The 20,972-nt window shown below is 35.8% G+C and overlaps 1 protein-coding gene across 11 annotated transcripts in view; it reads left to right on the forward strand.

The window, feature by feature from the left end:
• The window catches only part of TUT4 (terminal uridylyl transferase 4), a 123,057-nt gene extending 102,478 nt beyond the window's left edge, over positions 1-20,579 (forward strand). For 4 of the 11 annotated variants that reach the window (XM_040627305.1, XM_040627304.1, XM_040627303.1 and 1 more), the window contains 10 exons: positions 309-386; positions 529-706; positions 1,038-1,085; positions 1,170-1,252; positions 6,647-6,762; positions 7,650-7,873; positions 8,642-8,742; positions 11,531-11,978; positions 16,053-16,211; positions 17,678-20,579. In XM_040627305.1, the coding sequence (XP_040483239.1) occupies positions 309-386; positions 529-706; positions 1,038-1,085; positions 1,170-1,252; positions 6,647-6,762; positions 7,650-7,873; positions 8,642-8,742; positions 11,531-11,978; positions 16,053-16,211; positions 17,678-17,766 (1,524 nt within the window). In that variant the 3' untranslated portion in view covers positions 17,767-20,579. Of the gene's footprint in view, positions 1-308; positions 387-528; positions 707-1,037; positions 1,086-1,169; positions 1,253-6,646; positions 6,763-7,649; positions 7,874-8,641; positions 8,743-11,530; positions 11,979-16,052; positions 16,212-17,588 lie in introns of those variants that run through there. The other 7 variants (XM_040627301.1, XM_040627300.1, XM_008699194.2 and 4 more) reach the window with 7 other exon arrangements.
• The last annotated feature ends 393 nt before the right edge of the window (positions 20,580-20,972 follow it).

Below are 20,972 nucleotides of genomic sequence, written 5' to 3' on the forward strand. Positions count from 1 at the left end.
GATTTTCATTGTTTTTTTTTTCCTCTTTTGTTTTACTTCATTAGTCTTGGGCTGGATGTGTTTTGACAGGCCAAATAGATAACATTAAATGTGTCATTTGGAGAGTCTCATGCTCTTAAGATATCCTTTCTCAGCTTTGATCTTCCAGATATATTTTATTCATTAATAACTTGGCATCAAATTATATCATCCTGACATGTTCCTTTTGGAAAGAAGTATCTCTTATAGGTACATTCTAAAATGATATGAGGATACTTAGGCATTTTCATTAGAGGACTTTAAATCTAGTAATAAAATTGTTTTTACAGATCTTTGATGGAAAACAGATTCCACAGAGAATGGTTGATGGATGGAATGCATTTTTCTTTGATAAAACAGAAGAACTGGTAATTTTTTCATAGTCTTTATGTTATAGAATGTTCACTGATATGTATTGGGATTTGCATAATTTAATAATTTTACTTAGATTTGGGGTCCATATTTTGAGCAGGTATAGACATCTCTCTCTCTCTTTTTTCTTACCTATAGAAAAAGCGTTTACCTTCACTTGGAAAGAACACAGAAACATTAGGAGAGCTTTGGTTGGGACTGCTTCGCTTCTATACTGAAGAGTTTGATTTCAAGGAATATGTAATTAGCATTCGGCAGAAAAAGCTGTTGACAACTTTTGAGAAGCAGTGGACATCCAAATGCATTGCAATTGAAGGTTCTCATTTAGCTGATGTTAACTGAGGAACAAAAGGAAACAAAAGCCAGAGTTTCATTTGGCAAGGAAATTGAAGGGAACACTGTAAACACATTAGGATTTGGAAGATTCTTCCTCTTGATTTTTATGTTTCTATCCTTTTGTTATTTTTCTCCCTCCCCCCAAGTTCCTATCCTTTTTAATCTATAATTTTAGAAGAATAATTTGCTGACTTGAATGGTCCGAGTTATATAGTATTACTTTCTATGTAGTATTACTTTATGGCTCATACGTATATTTTGTGTTATAGTGAACAGAATTCTTAATTAAAAAATAAATATTTCTTTTCTAGATCCTTTTGACTTGAATCATAACCTTGGTGCTGGAGTTTCTAGAAAAAGTAAGTTTTAAATACAGAAATCGCCTGTTTTTAAAGCTTTTACACATTGTCTGCATTTTTATTTTTTTCTTCTTTTTTCCATAGTGACCAATTTTATCATGAAGGCATTTATCAATGGAAGGAAACTTTTTGGTACCCCCTTTTATCCACTCATTGGCAGAGAAGCTGTAAGTTTATATTTAGATTCTGAATCTTTTTTCTTACAGAAGTGCTTTTTTTGTGGTATAGGAAGCCTTATCCTATTTCCAAGTTGTTGTTAGAAATAGGGGAAAGTGATGATTATACACTTCGTGTATTTTTTTTTTATTGCACTTATCGTAGTTCATAATGAGATATCTATTTGCTAAATTTTGTGTATCTTTTTAATTCTGTCTCCCCCATTAGACTGTAGCTCTGTGAGGACAAGAGTCTGTTATGTCTCTTCACCATCATATCTCCAGTACCTATTAAGATGGCACATTGGATGTACCAAATAAGCATTTGTTGAATGAATGAAGGTAGTCAAGTGTCAGTATCCTTAAATTTTGAACTTGAGGTGCTGCCCATTGCCCCTCTTCCATCTCTAGAAATCTTGATGAAAATATAAACAGGACAACACCAAAGAAATACTTTCTTACTTGCTGAGGCTTCTGCTCTAATTTTGGTGTAGCCCTGGTAACTGAATTTGATGGCATGGAACTGAGAGGATTCCTTTTGCCTGAACTGGGAGGCATAGTATTTCCCATTCCTCTTGGTCTCACTCTGTTTTTTGCTTGCTTTCTAATGGGAGGAGGTCTAAGTTTCACAGAGAAAAACTTCCAAGAGAAGCAATCTCAAGAGAGAAACTGTGTCTCTACTATTGCATAACGGATATTCTTGATCTTGTTCAGTACAGTTTCTGCACTCTTTCTTTCGGGTGTAGGGTAAGAAAAGCAGAAAAATCTACAGGTTTTTTTCCCTTGTGGCACTGATTCTTGACATTTTTTATTGTCTTGCCTCTTGGGGAGGGGTGAGAATAATTATAATGGGAGAAAGAAAATAATAGTAAAATTTGAAATGACACAAAAGTTGTGTAAGAACAAAATGTCAAACAAAAGGAAAATCCAACAATGATTTTACTAACATACTATTAAAAAAACAATAAATGAAGAGAGCACAGCCAGATCAAAACAAATCTGCTGATACACTGATAAAGCATTTTACCTGAAAATTGTGGGAATTCCAACTATTAGTGTGTATATGTGCATATGTTCTGTAAGAACCTAGCAGTTTCATGTTGTCAAGATTTTTTAGTAGAACATTAGAATCCTTAGTAAACTGCAAATGTGCTAATTTTAGTCTATGAATACAAAATTTTAGTAACTCTTAATAACTCAGTATAAGTAGTCCTAATAGATATCAGTCTTTGGTCTTGAATATCATTTGGTGTAAGAGCCAGACATCAGTTTGAGGCCTATCTGAAGGGGCCTATGAGCCTGCTGACCATTTTTTGATCTATTTTTTTCTGTTTTAAAAGTCAATATATAGTATTCTATGACTTGTTCATACTAGTTTAAGTACTCTCCTTTGATGGACATTTAGATTGTTTTTACTATATCACTGTTATAACTGATACTGTAGAAAATACCCTTTAAAGTCTTTCATGCTTATACTTTCCACAGTAAAATATATTCTTAAAACATATATTTATTAAATTCCTACTTTTTTTTTTTGTTTGGTTGGTTGGGTTTTTTTTTGTTCATTTATTTGTTTGTTTTTGGATTTTATTTATTTATTTGTCAGAGAGAGAAAGAGAGAGCGAGCACAAGCAGGGGGAGCGGCAGGCAGAGGGAGAAGCAGACTCCTTGCTGAGCAGAGAGCCCGATGCGGGGCTTGATCCCAGGACCCTGGGATTATGACCTGAGCCGAACGCAGATGCTTAACTGACTGAGCCACCCAGGCATCCCTGAATTCCTACTTTACCAATTTCTCTGCTATGTACTAACTAGGCTTATAGGCATACAAAATGGATGTGTTTCATCCCTACACTAATGAAAATGAAGACAAGTATATTTTCTATTCATTCATCTTTTTCATTCACTCACATATTCCCTCTTTAACTATTCTTCTGCATCATTAGGTCCTCTACTATAATGACCCATTTTCTCTCATTCTGTCAGCTATCTTCTATCAGCTATCTTCTGTCTTCATTTTTCTTCCCATTAACTTAGATTTCCTGGTCTCCTGTCTGGCATATACTTTAAATTCCTTTGCACCGTTGTCCTCTTGCACCCTTTTATGTTCAACCTTATATGAATTCACCTTATCTACCATCTGTCTATGCTTCAGCAGCTAAGCACTATGAAAAGAAGTCCTAAAGCTAGGTGGTTTTATTTATATAATACAAGTATAAATTAATGTTTACCAGCCTAAATTAGACTCTCAGAACCATCTGACATTCTTAATACCTTTCTTTACCTGTATATCCTATTCGATAAGAACTAATTTCAATTTTATTGTACTCAAAATTTAGTACCTATTGCACTTTGTCCCACCTTTCACCTCTCTCCTTCTCATTCTTAGAGGTTTTCCCTATGAGACAAGATAGTATCAGATATTCCTTCAACTTTCTGTAAACCTATAAATCTGCCTGCATCTACAGATACATTTTCTTTATCAGAGGCTAGTCCTTCATTTGCACTCTAGATCTAATTCTTTACCTTGAATCTTCAATCTTTGCATCTGTGAAAAACATTTTCAAAGATGAAATACATAAAATGTAATTGCAGATTAGCACTAACAGATGAACATTTGCTATCAATTTTAATGATAGAGAACACTAATTTTGAGCCTCAGTTAAGTGAAATGTCTCTCCCCAGAAGAATTTCTTTCTTTTAGGGGCACCTGGGTGGCTCAGTCGGTTAAGTCTCTGCTTTTGGCTCAGGTTATGATCCCAGGGGTCATAAAGCCCCACATCGGGCTCCCTGCTCAGTGGGGAGTCTGCTTCTCCCTCTCCCTTTGTTGCACCCCCTGCTTGTGCTCTCTTGTTCTCCCTGTCAAATAAATAAAATCTTAAAAAAAAAAATTCCTTTCTTCTAATTAGTAAACTTACATTACAAAAAATTATACTCAATTATTATTAGTAGTATATTTTGAAATTCTTCAATAAAAACTTAGTGGAAATTTGCTTTCTCTTATTATGTAAGCACTACATAATATCTTCAGTTTTGTCACAACACCTATAATACTTCCTCTCTGGCTCTTTACAGGAAAAGTTGGCTGACCCTCAGGTCTAGGCCACCTTAACTGGGATGGTAGAATGGAGAAAAGTAGATTAAAGAGAGATTCAGGAATAAAATGGATACAATTTGTGATTAACTAGAGGTGATGGGTGAACGAGAGCAGGTTCAGGATGCTTCCTCGGTTGACAAAGGCTTTCATTTTGTCTTGACAGAAAATATGATGATGAAGATTTTAATTAGCTACATTGGTTTCTTCAATAATAAATGTGAAAAATTATATCTTTCATCTTTTTTTAACAAACAGCTTTATTGATATAATTCACAATGTATACAATTCACTAATATACATACAGTAAGCAGTAAATTCAGTGGCTTATAGTATATTCACAGGATTCTGCAGCCATCACCACAATCTAATTTAGAACATTTTGTTTCTCTCTGAAGGAAGCCCCTGTCCCCATTAGTAGTCATTCCCCATTCCTCTTCTCTCCCATTCCTCAAACCCCTGATCTGTTTTTTATTTCTGTAGGTTTGCCTATGTGGACATTTCTTAGAAATGGAATCATGAAATATGTAGCCTTTTGTGACTGGCTGCTTTCATTTGGGCTAACGTTCTCAGGGTTCATTCATGTTGTAGCATGTATCACCACTTCATTCCTTTTTATGGTTGAACAGTATTCCATTAAATGGAATATATCAGATTTTATTTATCCATTCATCACTTTTGTTGGACATTTGAGTTGTTTCTACTTTTTCAGTCTTACGAGTAATGCGCTGTGAATATATCTGCACAAATTTTTGTGTGGATGTATGTTTCTTTTGGGTATATACCTAACGGTAGAATTGCCGGTCTGTTTTTAACAAATTTATGTTTAACTTTCTGAGGTCCTGCTAAACTGTTTTTTAAAGCAGCTGTATTATTTTACATTCCCACCAACTGTATGTGTGGGTTCCATTTCATTTACATCCTTTATCTTTTTATGATAGCCATCTTAGTATGTGTGTCTCTCATACTTTTATCTTTGACTTTAGATAGATTTGAAGAGTTTAGCTAAGTGGACATGTTCTCTTGCCTTCCAGAGATGTGAGTAATGTTAGGACAAACTAGTCTTTGTGATAGTGTAAAACAAAACTGAGCTAAAACTTAGAAGAGTACGCTGGTGGTAGGATAAAGGAAAAATGATCCTGGTACTTCTGAAACTTGGGAAAATGATTTACTTTGTATTGGTTCTCTACCTGCTCTTTAGCTATACCCTGTTTTATATAATAAATGTTATATGTTCTTGAAATGTTATATGCAAATCCAATCATATTTTAAATAAACCAGAGGATTGCTTTATTGACAGGGAGCTCTTTTGTAAAGAGAATAACTCTTTTCTAGAAATAGCTTGCTAAGGCAGAAAGCATGAGATTTGTAGTCAGACCAACTTAGCATTAAATCCTGCTTACATACCAGCTTTTTTACTATGGGCAAATGACTCGAACTCTCTGAGCTTCTGTTTCCTCATCTATAAATGAGGATGAAAGTAGTATCTGTCTATTGGGTTATTATGTAAAGATGCCTCAGATGAATGAAGAAATAATGTAGATTTGTAAAGTGGTTAGCACTGTTAGCAACTGTGATATTGTTGATGATAATTCTTTTTCTTTATTTGAGAGAGAGCAGGGGGAGGAGTGGAGGGAAAGGGAGAAGGAGAGAAGCAGACTCCCCGCTGAGCGTGGAGCCCAGCTGGGGTCTGGATCCCATAACTCCTGAGATCATGACCTGAGCTGAAATCAGGAGCTGGATGCTCAACCACCTGAGCCACCCAGGGGCCCCACTGATGATAATTTTTTTTTTTTTTTTTTTAAGATTTTAAAAATTTATTTGACACACATAGAGAATGTGTGCAGAAGCAGGGGGGGCAGCAGAGGGAGAGAGGGACAAGCAGACTCCCTGCTGAGTAGGGAGCCCTCCACGGGGCTGGATCCCAGGACTCTGGGAGGGCAGATGCTTAACCGACTGAGCCACCAGGTGCCCCATTTATTTCCTTTATTTATATATTTATATATTTATTTATTTATTTATTTTAAGATTTTTAAAAATTTATTTATGTGACAGAGAGACAGCCAGTGAGAGAGGGAACACAGCAGGGGAGTGGGAGAGGAAGAAGCAGGCTCCCAGCAGAGGAGCCCGATGTGGGACTCGATCCCAGAACACCAGGATCACGCCCTGAGCCAAAGGCAGACTGCTTAACGACTGCGCCACCCAGGCTCCCCTATTTCCTTTTTTTAAAACCATGTTTACATCTTTCCATTTGGATTCCACAATTCATAGTGGGGTGTTTTTTTTTTCCTAATAAAGTTTTATTTTCTCCCTAGGAATACTTCTTTGATTCCCGAGTATTAACAGATGGAGAACTGGCTCCCAATGATCGATGTTGTCGTGTGTGTGGAAAAATAGGCCACTACATGAAAGACTGCCCTAAAAGGAGAAGGTTGGCAAATGATTATGTATCAACATTACAGGGAAAATAAAAGTGAGGCCAGTTGTAGCTATAACCGTGTTCGTGTATGTTTAAGAAGGCTCAGGACTTTAAATTGGACATTAGGTAAAATGTATATTGGAGTGGAATTTTGTTAATGGAGTGAGATTTGTGGCACAATGGTAGTGCATTCATTCGTTCGCTTATTCATTCAGGGTTTTTTTTGTTTTTTGTTTTTTGTAAATGAAGAAGCATTTATTGACACCTACTCTACTGGAAACTGTGCCAGGAGCCAAGAAAAAAAAATGACCAAGTCATGGGTTTCTTGCTGAGTACCTCATAGTTCTGCAAATCAGTAATTAAAATATGATTAACTGAATCTTTGAGGTATTTACTCTGAGGTATACCTATATAATATATACCTTGAGGAATATACATCCTCCACACCCCCTGAAAATACATTTATGAAATAGACTTCCCTATATTTTGTATACTGTCTTTAATAGGCCAGGAAAATCCTTTCTTTAGTTGTTAAATCTTGCCTAATATAAAGAGCTTAGAACTTTTCAGATAGAACGAACTCCTAGGTTCCATCAGTGCTATATACTGACTTAAATTTAGAGAAGACACTTTCTCTAAGCAATACCAACCTTTAAGGATTGTAATAAGATTAAAATTCAATATTAAAATTTTTTTCTAATTTGATATTATTAAACTACTGGAATACCCAGTTTCTGCCATATGAGGAGGTGTTCTCTAAATGTGAGTTCCCTTGCCTTAAAAAAAGTGCATGAAACAGTGGGCATGTTAATTCCTTTATTGCGAGACTTTTGTATAGTTTAGTTTGTTCTGTGATTCATTCAGTTTACAAGTCCCTAGCCCCACATTATTGGTATCAGCAGTTTACTGTTTAGACTAAAGAAGAAAGACAGTGAAGAAGAGAAGGATGGGAATGAAGAGGAGAAAGATTCCCGAGACCTTGTTGACCCCCGAGACCTCCACGACACTCGAGAGTTTAGAGACCCCAGAGACCTCAGATGCTTTATATGTGGAGATGCAGGACATGTACGAAGGGAGTGCCCAGAGGTCAAGCTGGCCCGTCAGAGGAATAGCAGTGTGGCAGGTAAATAGAAAAGTCCAAAAATAGTTTTTGGTAGAAATAAGGTCATTTGTGATGTCATTCTAAGGGCTCTGATTCCTCTCTATTCCAAACTTAGCAGTATGAGTTTAGATCTTAGAATTTCTTAAAGAGAGAAAATTTAGACAGTCTTTTATTTTGAACGGTATTCAGATATATTTACTATTAAGGTCTTAGCAGTCTGTTGTCTTCAGTAAACACCCTACGAGTATTCTTTGGATTGATTTGAGTTACCTTCTTTATTCCTTCACTATCAAAAGATAATAGAAGTTAAATTTTTTTTCTGGGAACATATACAGGAGAAATTATATCTCTTACCACTGTTCTTATTTGAGAGGGAGATCTGTTCCTGTTATAATTCATAAGTAATTTTAAGAATTAGAAACCCAAATGAGAGTTTAGTGAAAGAAAAAATAGAATATTTTAGAAGTGACGATTTCCAGTTACTCAGATTCTTGTTGCAGAAGGTATTTTCTTAAATATATCGTCTCCTTTAGAAAAGGAGTATTTGTCTTTTTGTTCTTGTTTCTACCACCAGTATATTTTTTTTAGTGATTTGCAAGATTGAAAAATAGCTTTAAAAAGAAATTACTTGTTACAAATCCTTCACAAACATAATAATACTTTAAAAGGCCAAGTTTATAAAATCTCAGAGCAATTTGAGACTCTTCAACAGAGGAAGGGAGTTTATCGATTGACATTTCTCTGTTGTTTTCTTTATCTGTTGATTTTCTCTCTGATGTCTTCTCTTAGCAGCCCAGCTGGTCCGCAGCCTTGTAAATGCCCAACAAGTGGCTGGTTCAGCCCAGCAACAGAGTGATCAGTCCATAAGAGCTAGACAGTCTTCAGAATGTGTAAGTACTCTGCCTGCAAATGGATTAGTTTTGGTAGGAAGATAGTACCATCTTTGATGGGTGATTGGGTGGTCTTGTAGACTGGCGAATATAGTTATCCAGATTACACAGTGCTTTGTAGAGGTGTTCCTCCTAGGCACATGAGGTGGAGTGAGCATTACCTTTGGAGTAATGGAGATCTGGGTTTATATCTGTGGGCAAGCTACTTAACTTCATTGAGCCTGCCTTTTTATTTGTAAAATAAGATAACAACACCTAATATATTTGTTGCTTGATTAAAATAAGGTATGAGGTTTCAGGCTTTGCCTAGAGGCAGAGTATCAGCAACATTTATAAAAATAGACATAAAAATTGAGCTGTGTTAGGTTTTTAATAGGGTAATACATGCGTGGCATTGGACTTGCTTGAAGCTTTTATGTGTCTTCTCAGCTGATATGACTACCTAGTGAAATATATCCTGTGAAAGAAGAGTATTAAGTTGGGAGTTCAGAGTCACCAGTTTCATATTAACTTTGCAGAGTTGCTCTTAACCTTTGTGTAAATCTGTATTCATCTTGTATTTCTTATTAATTAATTCAGTACTAATTGAATGCTTCCTTACTCTAAATCTGACACTGTACTTTGGTGCTTCACACTGAATCCTTTGGGTGGCCTTGCGAAGTGGTAGGTATTAGTATGATCAAAGTTGACAAACTGGGATCTGATAATAAGAGAAATTAAAAGATCCAAACCCAGGTCTAGGTAGCTTCCAAGCTGTTATCTGTTAAACATACTAAATCTGGTGTGATCTGTGTTTTAGAAAAAATTCTTACAGCATTTGAAGATCAATGTAGGGAGAGTCTTGGAACCACATTTAGGAGCCCACTAACCTCACCTGTAATATCTGAATACATACTTATGGGCCTAACATTTTCATAAATCTTATATAACAACAACAATATTAGCTAACACTATTGAGTGCTGTGTGCCATATATATCTTTGTTTCTGTTTCTTATAATAAAATATTGAAAAAAGTGCAGAAAGTAATAAACATCCATGTAGTACCACCAGGCTTTACAGTTCGTAACATTTTGTTACCTTTGGTTTATTAAAAAATTAGCCATAGTCAATAATCCCTATGCATTCCACTTGAATGTTGTTCACATCTCAAAACCTTCCTTAAAACCTCAAAAATTTGGTGTTTATATTTTCTACATGTATTGCTTAGTTAGTCTACACAAAACCAATTGGATAGATTCTGTTTATTATTTATACATTACAGGTGAAGAAACTGAGATTTAAGTTTCTTGCCTGAGGTCAGCACACACTTGGAATTAGAGCTTGAACCCTTAGGCCCTGTCTCCAAAACCTAACCAGTTTCCTCTGCTGCTTCTAACGTTTACCCTTTGCTTTAGCACTCACTTTTCTCTTACCTGAGATTTGGGTCAGAGTCTCTCTAATGGGTATTGTTGTTCTGATGTCTCACAAAGCACTTTAACCTCAACATGTCTAGAATGTAACATACTTTTCTCCAAATTCCTAGACTTGTCTCTTCTTGCTCCTGTGTTCTCCATCTCACTGAATGATCCTACTTTCTAGTTTCCAGAACTATCCTCCGTTCCTCAACCTCCACATCCAGTCAGTCACCAACTCCTGTTATTTCTACCTATAAAAAATAGCCCGCAGCTATTTGCTTTCATGTCCCTATATTGTATTTCCCTAGCCTAGGTTACCATCATCTCAGGGCTGCTATCTTATAGCAACCTTTTAATCACTTTCATCAGTCTCTCCCCCCACCCCGCCACCCCGCATCCCGTATTCTCTATTCATTCCCATTAAGCCAGAATGATTTCTCTAAAATACAGATTGATCATGTTCTGACCGGTTTGAAACCCTTCAGTAGTTTCCCAGTGCCTTCAGGATGAAGTCTTAACTACAAGGCCTATGGGACCCTTCATTATCTTGTCCCTCTTTGGTTCTTCAACCTCAAATCTGCCATTCTCCTGCCCTTGTACTCCAGTAATAATAAACTTTTAGAATCCAATTACTTAAACAAGTCAGGTGTTCATGAGCCTATATACTTTCAGTCATGTTGTTCCGTCTGCATGAAAGACTCCTCTCCTTCCCTTACCTGTGCCCTCTTTTATCAGACTAATTTGCTATTTACCCTTGTGTCTCAACTTAAAGGTCACTTCTCTGGGAAGCTATCCTTGATTTCCACTTTGATTCATCTTATCTTTTTCTCCTCCCAGAGTACGCTTAGGTATTTCTGCTCTGGGATTTCCTTATATACTATATATCATACATTCTTTATCATAGTAATCATTGTATTTCATTGTAATTGCTCATGTAATCTCTTCATCTGCTCTTTCTCCTTTCCCCCATAAACTTTAAGTTCCATGAGGGCATACATATTAGTATTGTATTTTTAATACCTAGAACAATGCCCAGATATAACTGACACTCAGTAACTTGTTGAGGGACTGAATCAAAGTGGCTGTGAGATATTTAGATAAAAGTTTCTAGTTACAGTTGGAATGTGAGTTCTGCATGATGGGAATGATGTCAAAGCTCTTTCTTCTTTGGACAGTAAAAAGGTTTATAGGGTAATACGTGTGTCAGAGAGGATTTGAGGATCTCAGAAAATTCTATTTTCATGTAAAATGAGGCTCTTATTCACATCATAGAGTTGTGTTTATAATGTTCTGATAAAATAACTCCATAATTTTGTATTTAGATAATCTCTGTTTTTATAACATTAGCATGTTTTAAAATTAATTTTAAAATGTTATCTTTTTCTCTTTGCAGTCTGATTCACCATCTTATTCTCCTCAGCCCCAGCCATTTCCACAGAACTCTTCCCAGTCAGCTGCCATTACTCAGTCTCCATCCCAGCCGGGATCCCAACCCAAGCTTGGCCCTCCTCAGCAGGGAACCCAGCCCCCCCATCAGGTCCAGATGCCTATGTATAACTTTCCCCAGTCACCACCAGCTCAGTATTCTCCCATGCACAATATGGGATTGTTGCCAATGCACCCTCTCCAGATCCCTGCCCCATCCTGGCCTATCCATGGTCCAGTGATCCATTCTGCACCAGGCAGTGCCCCCAGCAATATTGGCCTGAACGATCCCAGCATCATCTTTGCACAGCCTGCTGCAAGACCTGTGGCGATCCCTAACTCTTCTCATGATGGACACTGGCCTCGTACTGTGGCTCCAAATTCCCTGGTGAACAATGGTACAGTGGGGAATTCGGGTAACCCTTCCTTTTCTTCTTTTGCATCTGTCTGTAGAAAGGTTGGGTGATGGGTATTATTGGTTGAACTTGGGGAAATATGACGAAAAGAATGGCAAGCAATATTTATGAGGAGCAGTATAGTATTAGATAAAGTTCAGGAGTATGGGCTGTGGAATCACACTGGATTTGAATCCTAGCCCTGCCATTTATTATGTGGCATTAGGCAGTTGCTTAATCTCTTTGTGCTTTGGTTTCATCCTTAAAATAGGGATATTAATAGCATCTAACTCACAGGGATGTTGTGAATATTAAATGAGGTAATATACATGAATGTTACTTATTTTAAATTTTCACTGCAATCCAGCTTGGTGTAGGGTATTATTAAAACTAATTTTATAGTTGAGGAAATTGCAGGGTTAAGTAACTTAACTGTCATGCTGTCATAATTAATCACAGTAGGTCCAAGATTTAAACCAATTTCTTTCTTCAAAACCTGTGCTCTTTGCCCTAGATTCTTACTATCTCCCAGTAAGAAGCAATTCTTTAAAAAGATATTAGTAGCACTTTGTAGCATTAAAAAATACTAAAAATACTAGTTTTTTCCTCGTTTATAGAAATGCATTTTCATTATAGAACATTTGAATATTAAAGATAATCTGTATTCTCGATTCCTAGACATAACTGCCAAGTAATATTTAGATGTCTTATGATCCAGTCATTTAAAAAATATTTGCATAATTAAAATATTTGATAAACCATAAATCTTGTCTTATATCTAGCTTTTCAGTTGATAACTTTTTAAAAGATTTATTTATTCATTTTAGAGTGAGTGGGAGGGGCGGAAGGAGAGAGAATCTCAACGCTGAGTGCAGAGCCCAACTGGGGTCTCGATCTCATGACTCAGATCACAACTTGAGCTGAAACCATGAGTCAGATGCCCAACTGACTGTGACACCCAGGCGCCCCAATAATATTTTTATTTTAAAAACTCTGTTATTGAAAATCTGAAATGTACACAGAAGAATGAATAGAGTATGATGAAACTACCCCCCATTACCCAGCTTTTAACAGTTATCAGTATTTGCCAGTCCTTGACTCCTTTACTACTTTTATTTTTTATTATTTTTTTTTAAGATTTATTTATTTTAGGGGGGTTAGAGGCAGAGGGAGAGAATCTCAAGCAGGCTCCCTTCTGAGCATGGAGCCTGATGTGGGTCTCGAGCCCACAACCTCAAGATCATGTCCTGAGCCAAAATCAAGAGTTGGACTCCTAACCAACTGAGCCACTCCAGCGACCCACTCCTTTTCCTCATTTAAAAAAAAGCTTTTGGCTTTAGTATTTAATCAAATCTCAGGCTTTGGATCAAATTTCTGTAAAAACTTGTTTGTATTTCTTAAAAAAAAACAACAACAACAAAAACACAAGAATATTACCATACCCTGTATCTTCTAATATGCAGTACTTGTTTACCTATTTTCCTAAAATTGTTGTTGGTTTTTTTGAATCAGAATTCAAACAGAGCCCCATACATTATATGTGGTTGTTATATCTCTTAAGCCTCCTTTAATTTATAACAGTTTCCCCTCATTATTTTCTCCCCATATAAACTGTTTATTAAAGAAACTATACAACTTCCTACATTCTAGTGTTGGCTGAATTTTATTTTTGTGGCATTGTTTAAAATGTACCTCTGTTTCCATATTTCCTATAAATTGGTAGTTAGGTCCAGAGTCTGGATTTGATTCAGGTTATTTTTATTTATTTATTTTTTTGTTAAGAATTTTACTTTTTGGTTGGTGCTATATGGTTCCTGTTCCCTTATTTCAAAAAGAACTTACTTTCTGTTACTCTTTTCATGACCTAAGACTGATCAGTGAGTTGGATATCCATTATAAAGTTCTCATTAATTTTTTACATAATAGTCATAGCTGTTGATAATTATTGCTGATAACCATAATTTCACTAAGGGTTGTATAATGATGATTTTCTATTTACTATTTGTGATTATTCTATAAAGAACTTTTCCTTATTAACTACTTGATTATCCTGAAATATAGTTTGTATAGCAATAGTAGACTAAGCTCGACTCTTTTCCCTTTATCAATTTTCAAAAGAATTTTAGTACCTTTTAAACAAAAATAGGCTATTGCTTAGAGTATTGTGAGGGAGGAGGTATGTCTGAACTTTTTGGATTGAATACAGATTATGTATTTTGCTGAGCAGAAATGCCAGAATGTGGGAACTCATTTAGGTGTCCAAGGTCAAAGGATATATGGAATAATGGCCATTCTAAAGTGATCTCTGCTTCTGTTATTCAGCAAATGTTTATTGTATATATGCCATGACATGTACCATGATTGTTACTGAGTTATAGAACCATGAACATAGACCCAGTGTCTTGTCCTTTGGTATAATGGCTCAGTTTTTACAGTTTTAGTCCTTCCTGTACCACCACTAGTTGATCTCTTTCAGCCTTAATGAACTAATTAACATCCTACAAACATGCCATACTGTCTCTTATCCCTAATTGTTTACTTAATTTGTTCCATCTGCCTGGAAGGTCCTCTCCCTTATATCTCTCTTGCCTACTCTTACTTCCTTTTGCTTTGCTCCAAAGCTTGGCTAACTCACTCACTCCCCATTTTTAAATTTAGCTCACTTTCTGCAGGATGCCCTTAACTCTTGCTGATTCTGCCCTCCAGTTGTGTTAGCTATCTTTTCTCTCCTCCCATGTTTTTTTAATGAAAATATTTGTTTGTGAAAAATGGCCAAGGGAGATTGGAATATATTCTAAGAAATACCCTTTATGTCAAAACATCATTTCTCAGTTGATCTGGACCTCAGTATGTATACCCAATCTCATTTAAAGAAAAAAATATATCCTGTAGTATAGCTTCAGCTCTTAGTTGTAACTTGATTTTATGAACTTTCAGTGAACCAGCTGCTTTGTTTTTCTGGTTACCTCTTGAGAAGACTGAGGTTGTTAAGAATGTGGCTAGTATGGGTTTTAGTTAGTTTTCTTCCTGTGTACTCCTCCCTATCCGGTACCTCCTAATTTGCACTCCTGCTAGGAAGTTTAGTGAGTGAGGGCAGTGTCTTTCAGGTTATTTCCTGCCCCATTATGATCCTGAATGAGAAAAGCCACCAGAAATGGTCCAGAGGATTTAGGATTATTTGAAAAGATGTACTTTGAAAGATGTACTTAGGGATACATCTTAAAGGAAAGTAGATTGTGGGGGTGGTTTGCCATAGAAAGAATAGCACTCTTAAAAATTTTTTTTTTTTTAGTTCCTACTTACATACCAGAACTTGTGTAATCCACATTACTTTTTGTTTTCTAGTTTAATTCTCACAGTAGCCTGAGGTGCATAAGTGAACCTTAGTAATTTTTGGAACTGGTATTTGAACGTCAACCTGGTTGGCTCCAAAGCCCAAGTTCTCAACCATTACACCAAGTGCTTTAGCCTCTAAGAGAATCACCTTCCAGGCCATGATATATATTTTTTTAGGATAGTTGCCATTGTCTTTAGGATAAAATGTAAGTTTCTTAATGATGTACAGTAGTTCTTTGAAATGTAAATCCTGCCATAGCTGTCCAGCCTTTTTTCTTATCACTACCTACCTTTTTACTCCTTTCTCTGTATTGCTGATTGTTTTGCAGCTTCCCAAACTTGCCGTGCTTTCCTGTTTCATGGCTGTTGTACACGCTATTCCTTCTGTCTAAAATGTGCCCTCTTTGCCCCATTTTCCCTAACTTGTTCCTTGTGCTTTAAAATTCAATTTAGTTAATCATCGTAGGAACCTTCTTTATCCTTGAACCAAATGTGTTAGCCCCTTCTTTAGAACACCTTCCACCCATCTGTTACAGCAGTGACCGCGAATTATTGTATGTTGTCTTCTTGTATGTCTCTTTTATGAATAATTTGGGCATATTTACAGTGTTTGATTCTTAAAAAAATTTGGTATCCTCTGCATTTAGCATTGTTCTTGTTCAGTGGTAGGTACTCAATAAATTTTTGTGGAATGAAGGAATATTTAAATGAACAAACTGATGTTTTAAAGTATGTCTTTCCTGTCTTGTTGAAATGCAGAGCCAGGCTTTCCAGGACTAAATCCTCCAATTCCTTGGGAACATGCACCACGTCCCCATTTCCCTCTTGTCCCAGCTTCGTGGCCTTATGGTTTGCATCAGAACTTCATGCATCAGGGAAATGCCAGATTTCAGCCCAACAAACCGTTCTATACTCAAGGTACCGTTGCTTGCAAATTGATAAACAGACTGGGTGGGTTTCATTCTGGGACAAAGGAAGCTATGTGAAGGCCAGGAACAAGGAGTGAAATTTTATGCATTCGATAAACATTTATTGAGAGAGCATACTGTGGGTCACACTGTGCTAGGTGCTTGTTCAAGCAAGAATTAAGTAAAACCTGTACACCTAATGCACATTTTATTAGGAGAGCCAGACATGTAAAATAAACAAGGATAGGAGCTTAGAAGGAATCAATTAATGTTATCCTAGCAGAGATAACAGGAGATAGGGACACCAAGGATCAATTCATATGAGATTTTGACATTTGAACTAGACTGTGAAAGAGATACAGGATTTTTTTTTTCCAGAGATTTTTTAGAGATTACAATGTGAAGAGAGTTCTTAACTAAGGGAATAATATATGCAAAGCCATTGATATTTGCCTGGCATAAAAAGAAAAGGAAATAATAGGACTAGAATATAAAGTAAATGGGAAAGCTGTGTAGGCAATAAGGTTAGAGAAGGTAGGCTGAGGCCATATTATGAAGAAGTTTTTGGACTCGGTTTAGTAAATAGTGGGGATCTAATAGAAGTTTTTGAATTGAATACTAACATAGTCAGATTTGTTTTGTTGAACTAAGACTTGAATGACATTAGAATTCATTATATTTTGTTGGTGCTGATGTACCAATAATGGCTTTAATCTAAGTAATGACTATACAAACTAAGGAATACTTGTAGCATTTTATCTAGCCTGCTTGCCTCAAAGGTATTTCAGTTCTAATAGGGAATGTCTGAGTCTGGCCCTCAGCTCTTAGTTAACCTAGGAATTAAAAAAACTAGAGTCAAAGTTATTACACTTAAACTAGAAGTTCAGGAAATTCAAGAAAGGCACTCAGGAAATGTTGACTGAATGAAATGATAACTTTAAGGGGAAGCCTCTGGTATGGGTTTCAGGCTTGATTCCATTTAAGCCTTCCTAAACTATCCCATGTACTGCTGGGGCATCCCTGTACTGTAGAGTGGCAGAACATGGAGTATGGTGGGTTTATTCTGAGTAAAGAACTAGGGTTTAGTAAAGTTACTTTTGGTCATACAGACCCTTTTAGGGCTTGGTGGGGTTGTGTGGGGGAGTCTGAAGTTCTTCCCTGGTGAATTTGTTCCCCTTGTTTTCTCCCCTTCATTTCTCTTTTCTTTCACATACCCACATTTCCCCTTCTGTCCCCCTCCTTCCCCTGCTAAATGTTTTTGACATGCTTTATCTCCTCTTTACTGTATTAATAGAAAAAAAGAGAACTAGCTAGAAGTTAAATTCTAAGGGTTGTCAGATAAGTAGGCACAAGCCTTTCAGTTTCCTGTCTGTGTTGTGTCCAACAGACAGATGTGCCACCCGTCGGTGTAGAGAGCGTTGTCCCCACCCACCAAGAGGAAACGTGTCGGAGTAATGCGAGTCCATTTTCTTTCAGCTGGTCTACCGATGCACAGCAACCAGCCAATCCTGCTGTCTCAAGGGTATCCGTACCTCAATGTCAGTTACATTCAGCAGAAAAAGTGACATTTAATGGAAAGAAAAAAAATCAGGTCCTGATTTAAAATTTTAACACGTTTAGATAGCTTATTTAAATTCTAAGACTGTTTTTAAAAACTGTATTATTTGTATATAAATATGAACTATAGTTTTTACTAGTATCACCAAATTGAGTGATACAAATTTCATCTATTTTATTACCCTATTTTTAAGGGAATTTTATGTTTTGTTTAATCTTGATGAATTGTATAAAGAGAGAATTTAAAAATTACATTCTTTATTTTCTATTAGCTGTATTCATACTTCGGTTGCTTCAGACTTTATATATATTGTTCTTAAGAATTAGGAAAAACTTTCATGTGTTTTAAATTTGTCACTTCTATTCTTTACAGAACCTTGTAGTGCCAAAAACTTTTTAAAAGGTAAAAAAAAAAAAAAAATAAAACTACAACGTGAAGATTCAGAATTTTTTTCTTCTACATTCTTGTATATTGAAAATATTCAAACTTGAACAGAAAGTTGCTTTTGTCTGTATTTGAAGTAATTCTATTTTAAGTTAATAAATCTTTTTGACAAGAGTCAAATTTGGTTAATTCATATGGTTGTTAGATCATGGAAATATGTAACAATTAGGACATTTGTTTTACTCTCCATGAATAGAGTATTCTAAATTACAGACTTAGTTTTAGAGATCCAAGGATTTTTTTTTGTCCTTTATTTTACTGGATCTTCACAACATCCATATGAAGTTGACAGAAACACATGCTATCTCCATTCTATCATTGAGAAAACAGTAAAGTGAAATCCAAGGTAGCACACTTATATATTGGAAAGAAAATTGAAACAGGTCTTTTGAAGGAGAGTTTCTGACACTGATACTGGCAGTTAGAGTGCAGGGAAGATACTTCTTATTTACTGAGGCACTAGTATGTGCCAGGCTGTCCGTTTTGAGTTCTGTTACTGCCTGGAGTGCATACTTGCCAGGATGGTTTTTACCAATAATCACTGATTGTAGTTGAAATTAGAACTTATATTGTTGGTGGTATTTTGTTACATTGAGATTGAGGTCATTTTGTCTAAAACCCCCAGTTACATATTTGCCAGGGATTTTGGACTAAATGATCGTATAGATTTGGAAATCTACAGAATAAGTAAATACAAATATATTTTAAGGACAGTGTATTATCTTTGTTCTGCTTTCTCAGATATGCATTACTTAAATAGGAGACTACCTGGGCTTTTGCCATATTTTCCAACTTGGAAGATGCTTGAAATCTATTGCGGGAGGTTTGAGGGCTTTCCTGCCATATTTGCAGCCCTGAAAAGGTATTTATTAAATGTTAAGATCAGGTGTGTTTACTGTTAGTTTTTCATATTAAAACTTCAGTATTTCTCAGAATCCTACTAAATGATGGAGTTCACTCATTTGTTTTGTTCATGAGATAGCTGGCCCAGTATATGCTTTTGTGTCAAAATATAGGCATACCTCAGATATCTTGCAGGTTAGGTCCCAGATCACTGCACTAAAGCGAGTATCCCAGTAAAGTGAGTCAAATGCCTTTTTTGATTTTTCCCAGTGCATATAAAAGTTTACACTATACTGTAGTTGATTAAATGTGCAGTAGCATTATGTTGAAAATATAATTTAATTAAAACATTTTATTGCTAAAAAATGCTAACCATCAGCTGAGCTTCAGTGAGTTGTAATCTTTTTGCTGGTGGAGGGTTTTTAACTTGATGTTGATGAGTGCTGACTGATCAGGGTGGTGGTTGCTGAAGGTTGGGGAGGCTGTGGCAATTTCTTAAAATAAGACAATGAAGTTTGCCACATCAATTGACTTTTCCTTTCACTTGAACATTTAGGGCCATTGTAGGGTTATTTTTTTATTTTTGTAGGGTTATAAATTAGCCTAATTTCAGTATTGTATCTCAGGGAATAGGGAAGTCCAAGGAGAGGGAGACAGGGGAATGGCTGGTCAGTAGAGCAGTCAGAACACACGCATTTATTAAGTTTGCTGTCTTATATGGGCATGGTTTGTGGCACCCCAAACCACGGCATGGATCACCATGACAAATATAAAAAGTTTGAAATACTGTGAGAATTACCAGAATATGATCGAGACACAAAGTTGTCAAATGCCATTAGACAAGTGTTGCCATAAACCTTCGATTTGTTAAAAGAAACCAAAAAACAAAACTCATTATCTGTGAAGGTCCAATAAAGTGAAGTGCAATAAGGAATGTCTGTATGACTGGGAGCATTCAGGATTTTTTTAAAGTTAGTGTTCATGTATTTAATCTTTTTTCATGTGTTGGAGAACAGTTGATGAGGTGTACAGGATGTTCATTTGTATTTGAAATTTTTATTGGAAAAAAAAAAATCAACAAGTGACTGCCCCCAGCTCAGCCTTACTTTCTAAAGGAAGGCAGCATACCACCTCGTGAAAGGTACTTTTGGGGCAGTAAAGCCCAGTAACCTAGGTTTTAATTATATGACAGTGTTCTATATAGTAATTTTCAGGATCTCACTTGTCCCTCCTTCAGCAATTACTAGTGTTCCATAAATGGCGAAACTGTACCAAGTGAAAAAATAGAATATTCTTAGTTTGTAATTTATATAGTAGTAGCTCAGTTTTAGAAGTTTGCAAACTTCTCATAGAAGTTTGTAAACTTAAAAGTTTTGATTGTGAATTCAAATTCATTGTAGAGCAATTGAAAAGTGCCCAAATTAGAGTACACACACAAACTAAACTTAAGATCATATTGTTTTGAAATGTTTTGTATAATGTTTAATGACATGGAGAGATTAATACTTTGTCATTAAAGATTATTCAAAAGTATGAATATTAATGTACCATTTATTTGTTTAGTCCCCTACAGATGGACATTTCTGCTTTTTTTCTTCCTATATAAAAAATATGTAAAATGATGGGATAAAGCTATTTTTGTGTATATTATTCTAGTATGGTGAATTTATATATTTATATTTATATTCATATATGGGATTATTAGGTAAAAAGGATAAAAGTTCTAAGGTTCCTGCTGTATATTGCCAGATTGCCCTCCAGGAAAGTGGTTACCACTTTGCAGTCCCAACAAACAATATATAAAATGTTGATAAGCTTATAAAATAGCTTTAAGTCCAAACAGTTCGTTTCCTTATAAAGGCTAATTTAAATGTGTTTATTTTTTTAAAAAGGAACATTACATAAAAGAACAAAGTATAAAAATCA

Source organism: Ursus maritimus, unplaced genomic scaffold (genome assembly GCF_017311325.1).
Source record: "Ursus maritimus isolate PB19 unplaced genomic scaffold, ASM1731132v1 scaffold_12, whole genome shotgun sequence".
Taxonomy (NCBI): Eukaryota; Metazoa; Chordata; class Mammalia; order Carnivora; family Ursidae; genus Ursus; species Ursus maritimus.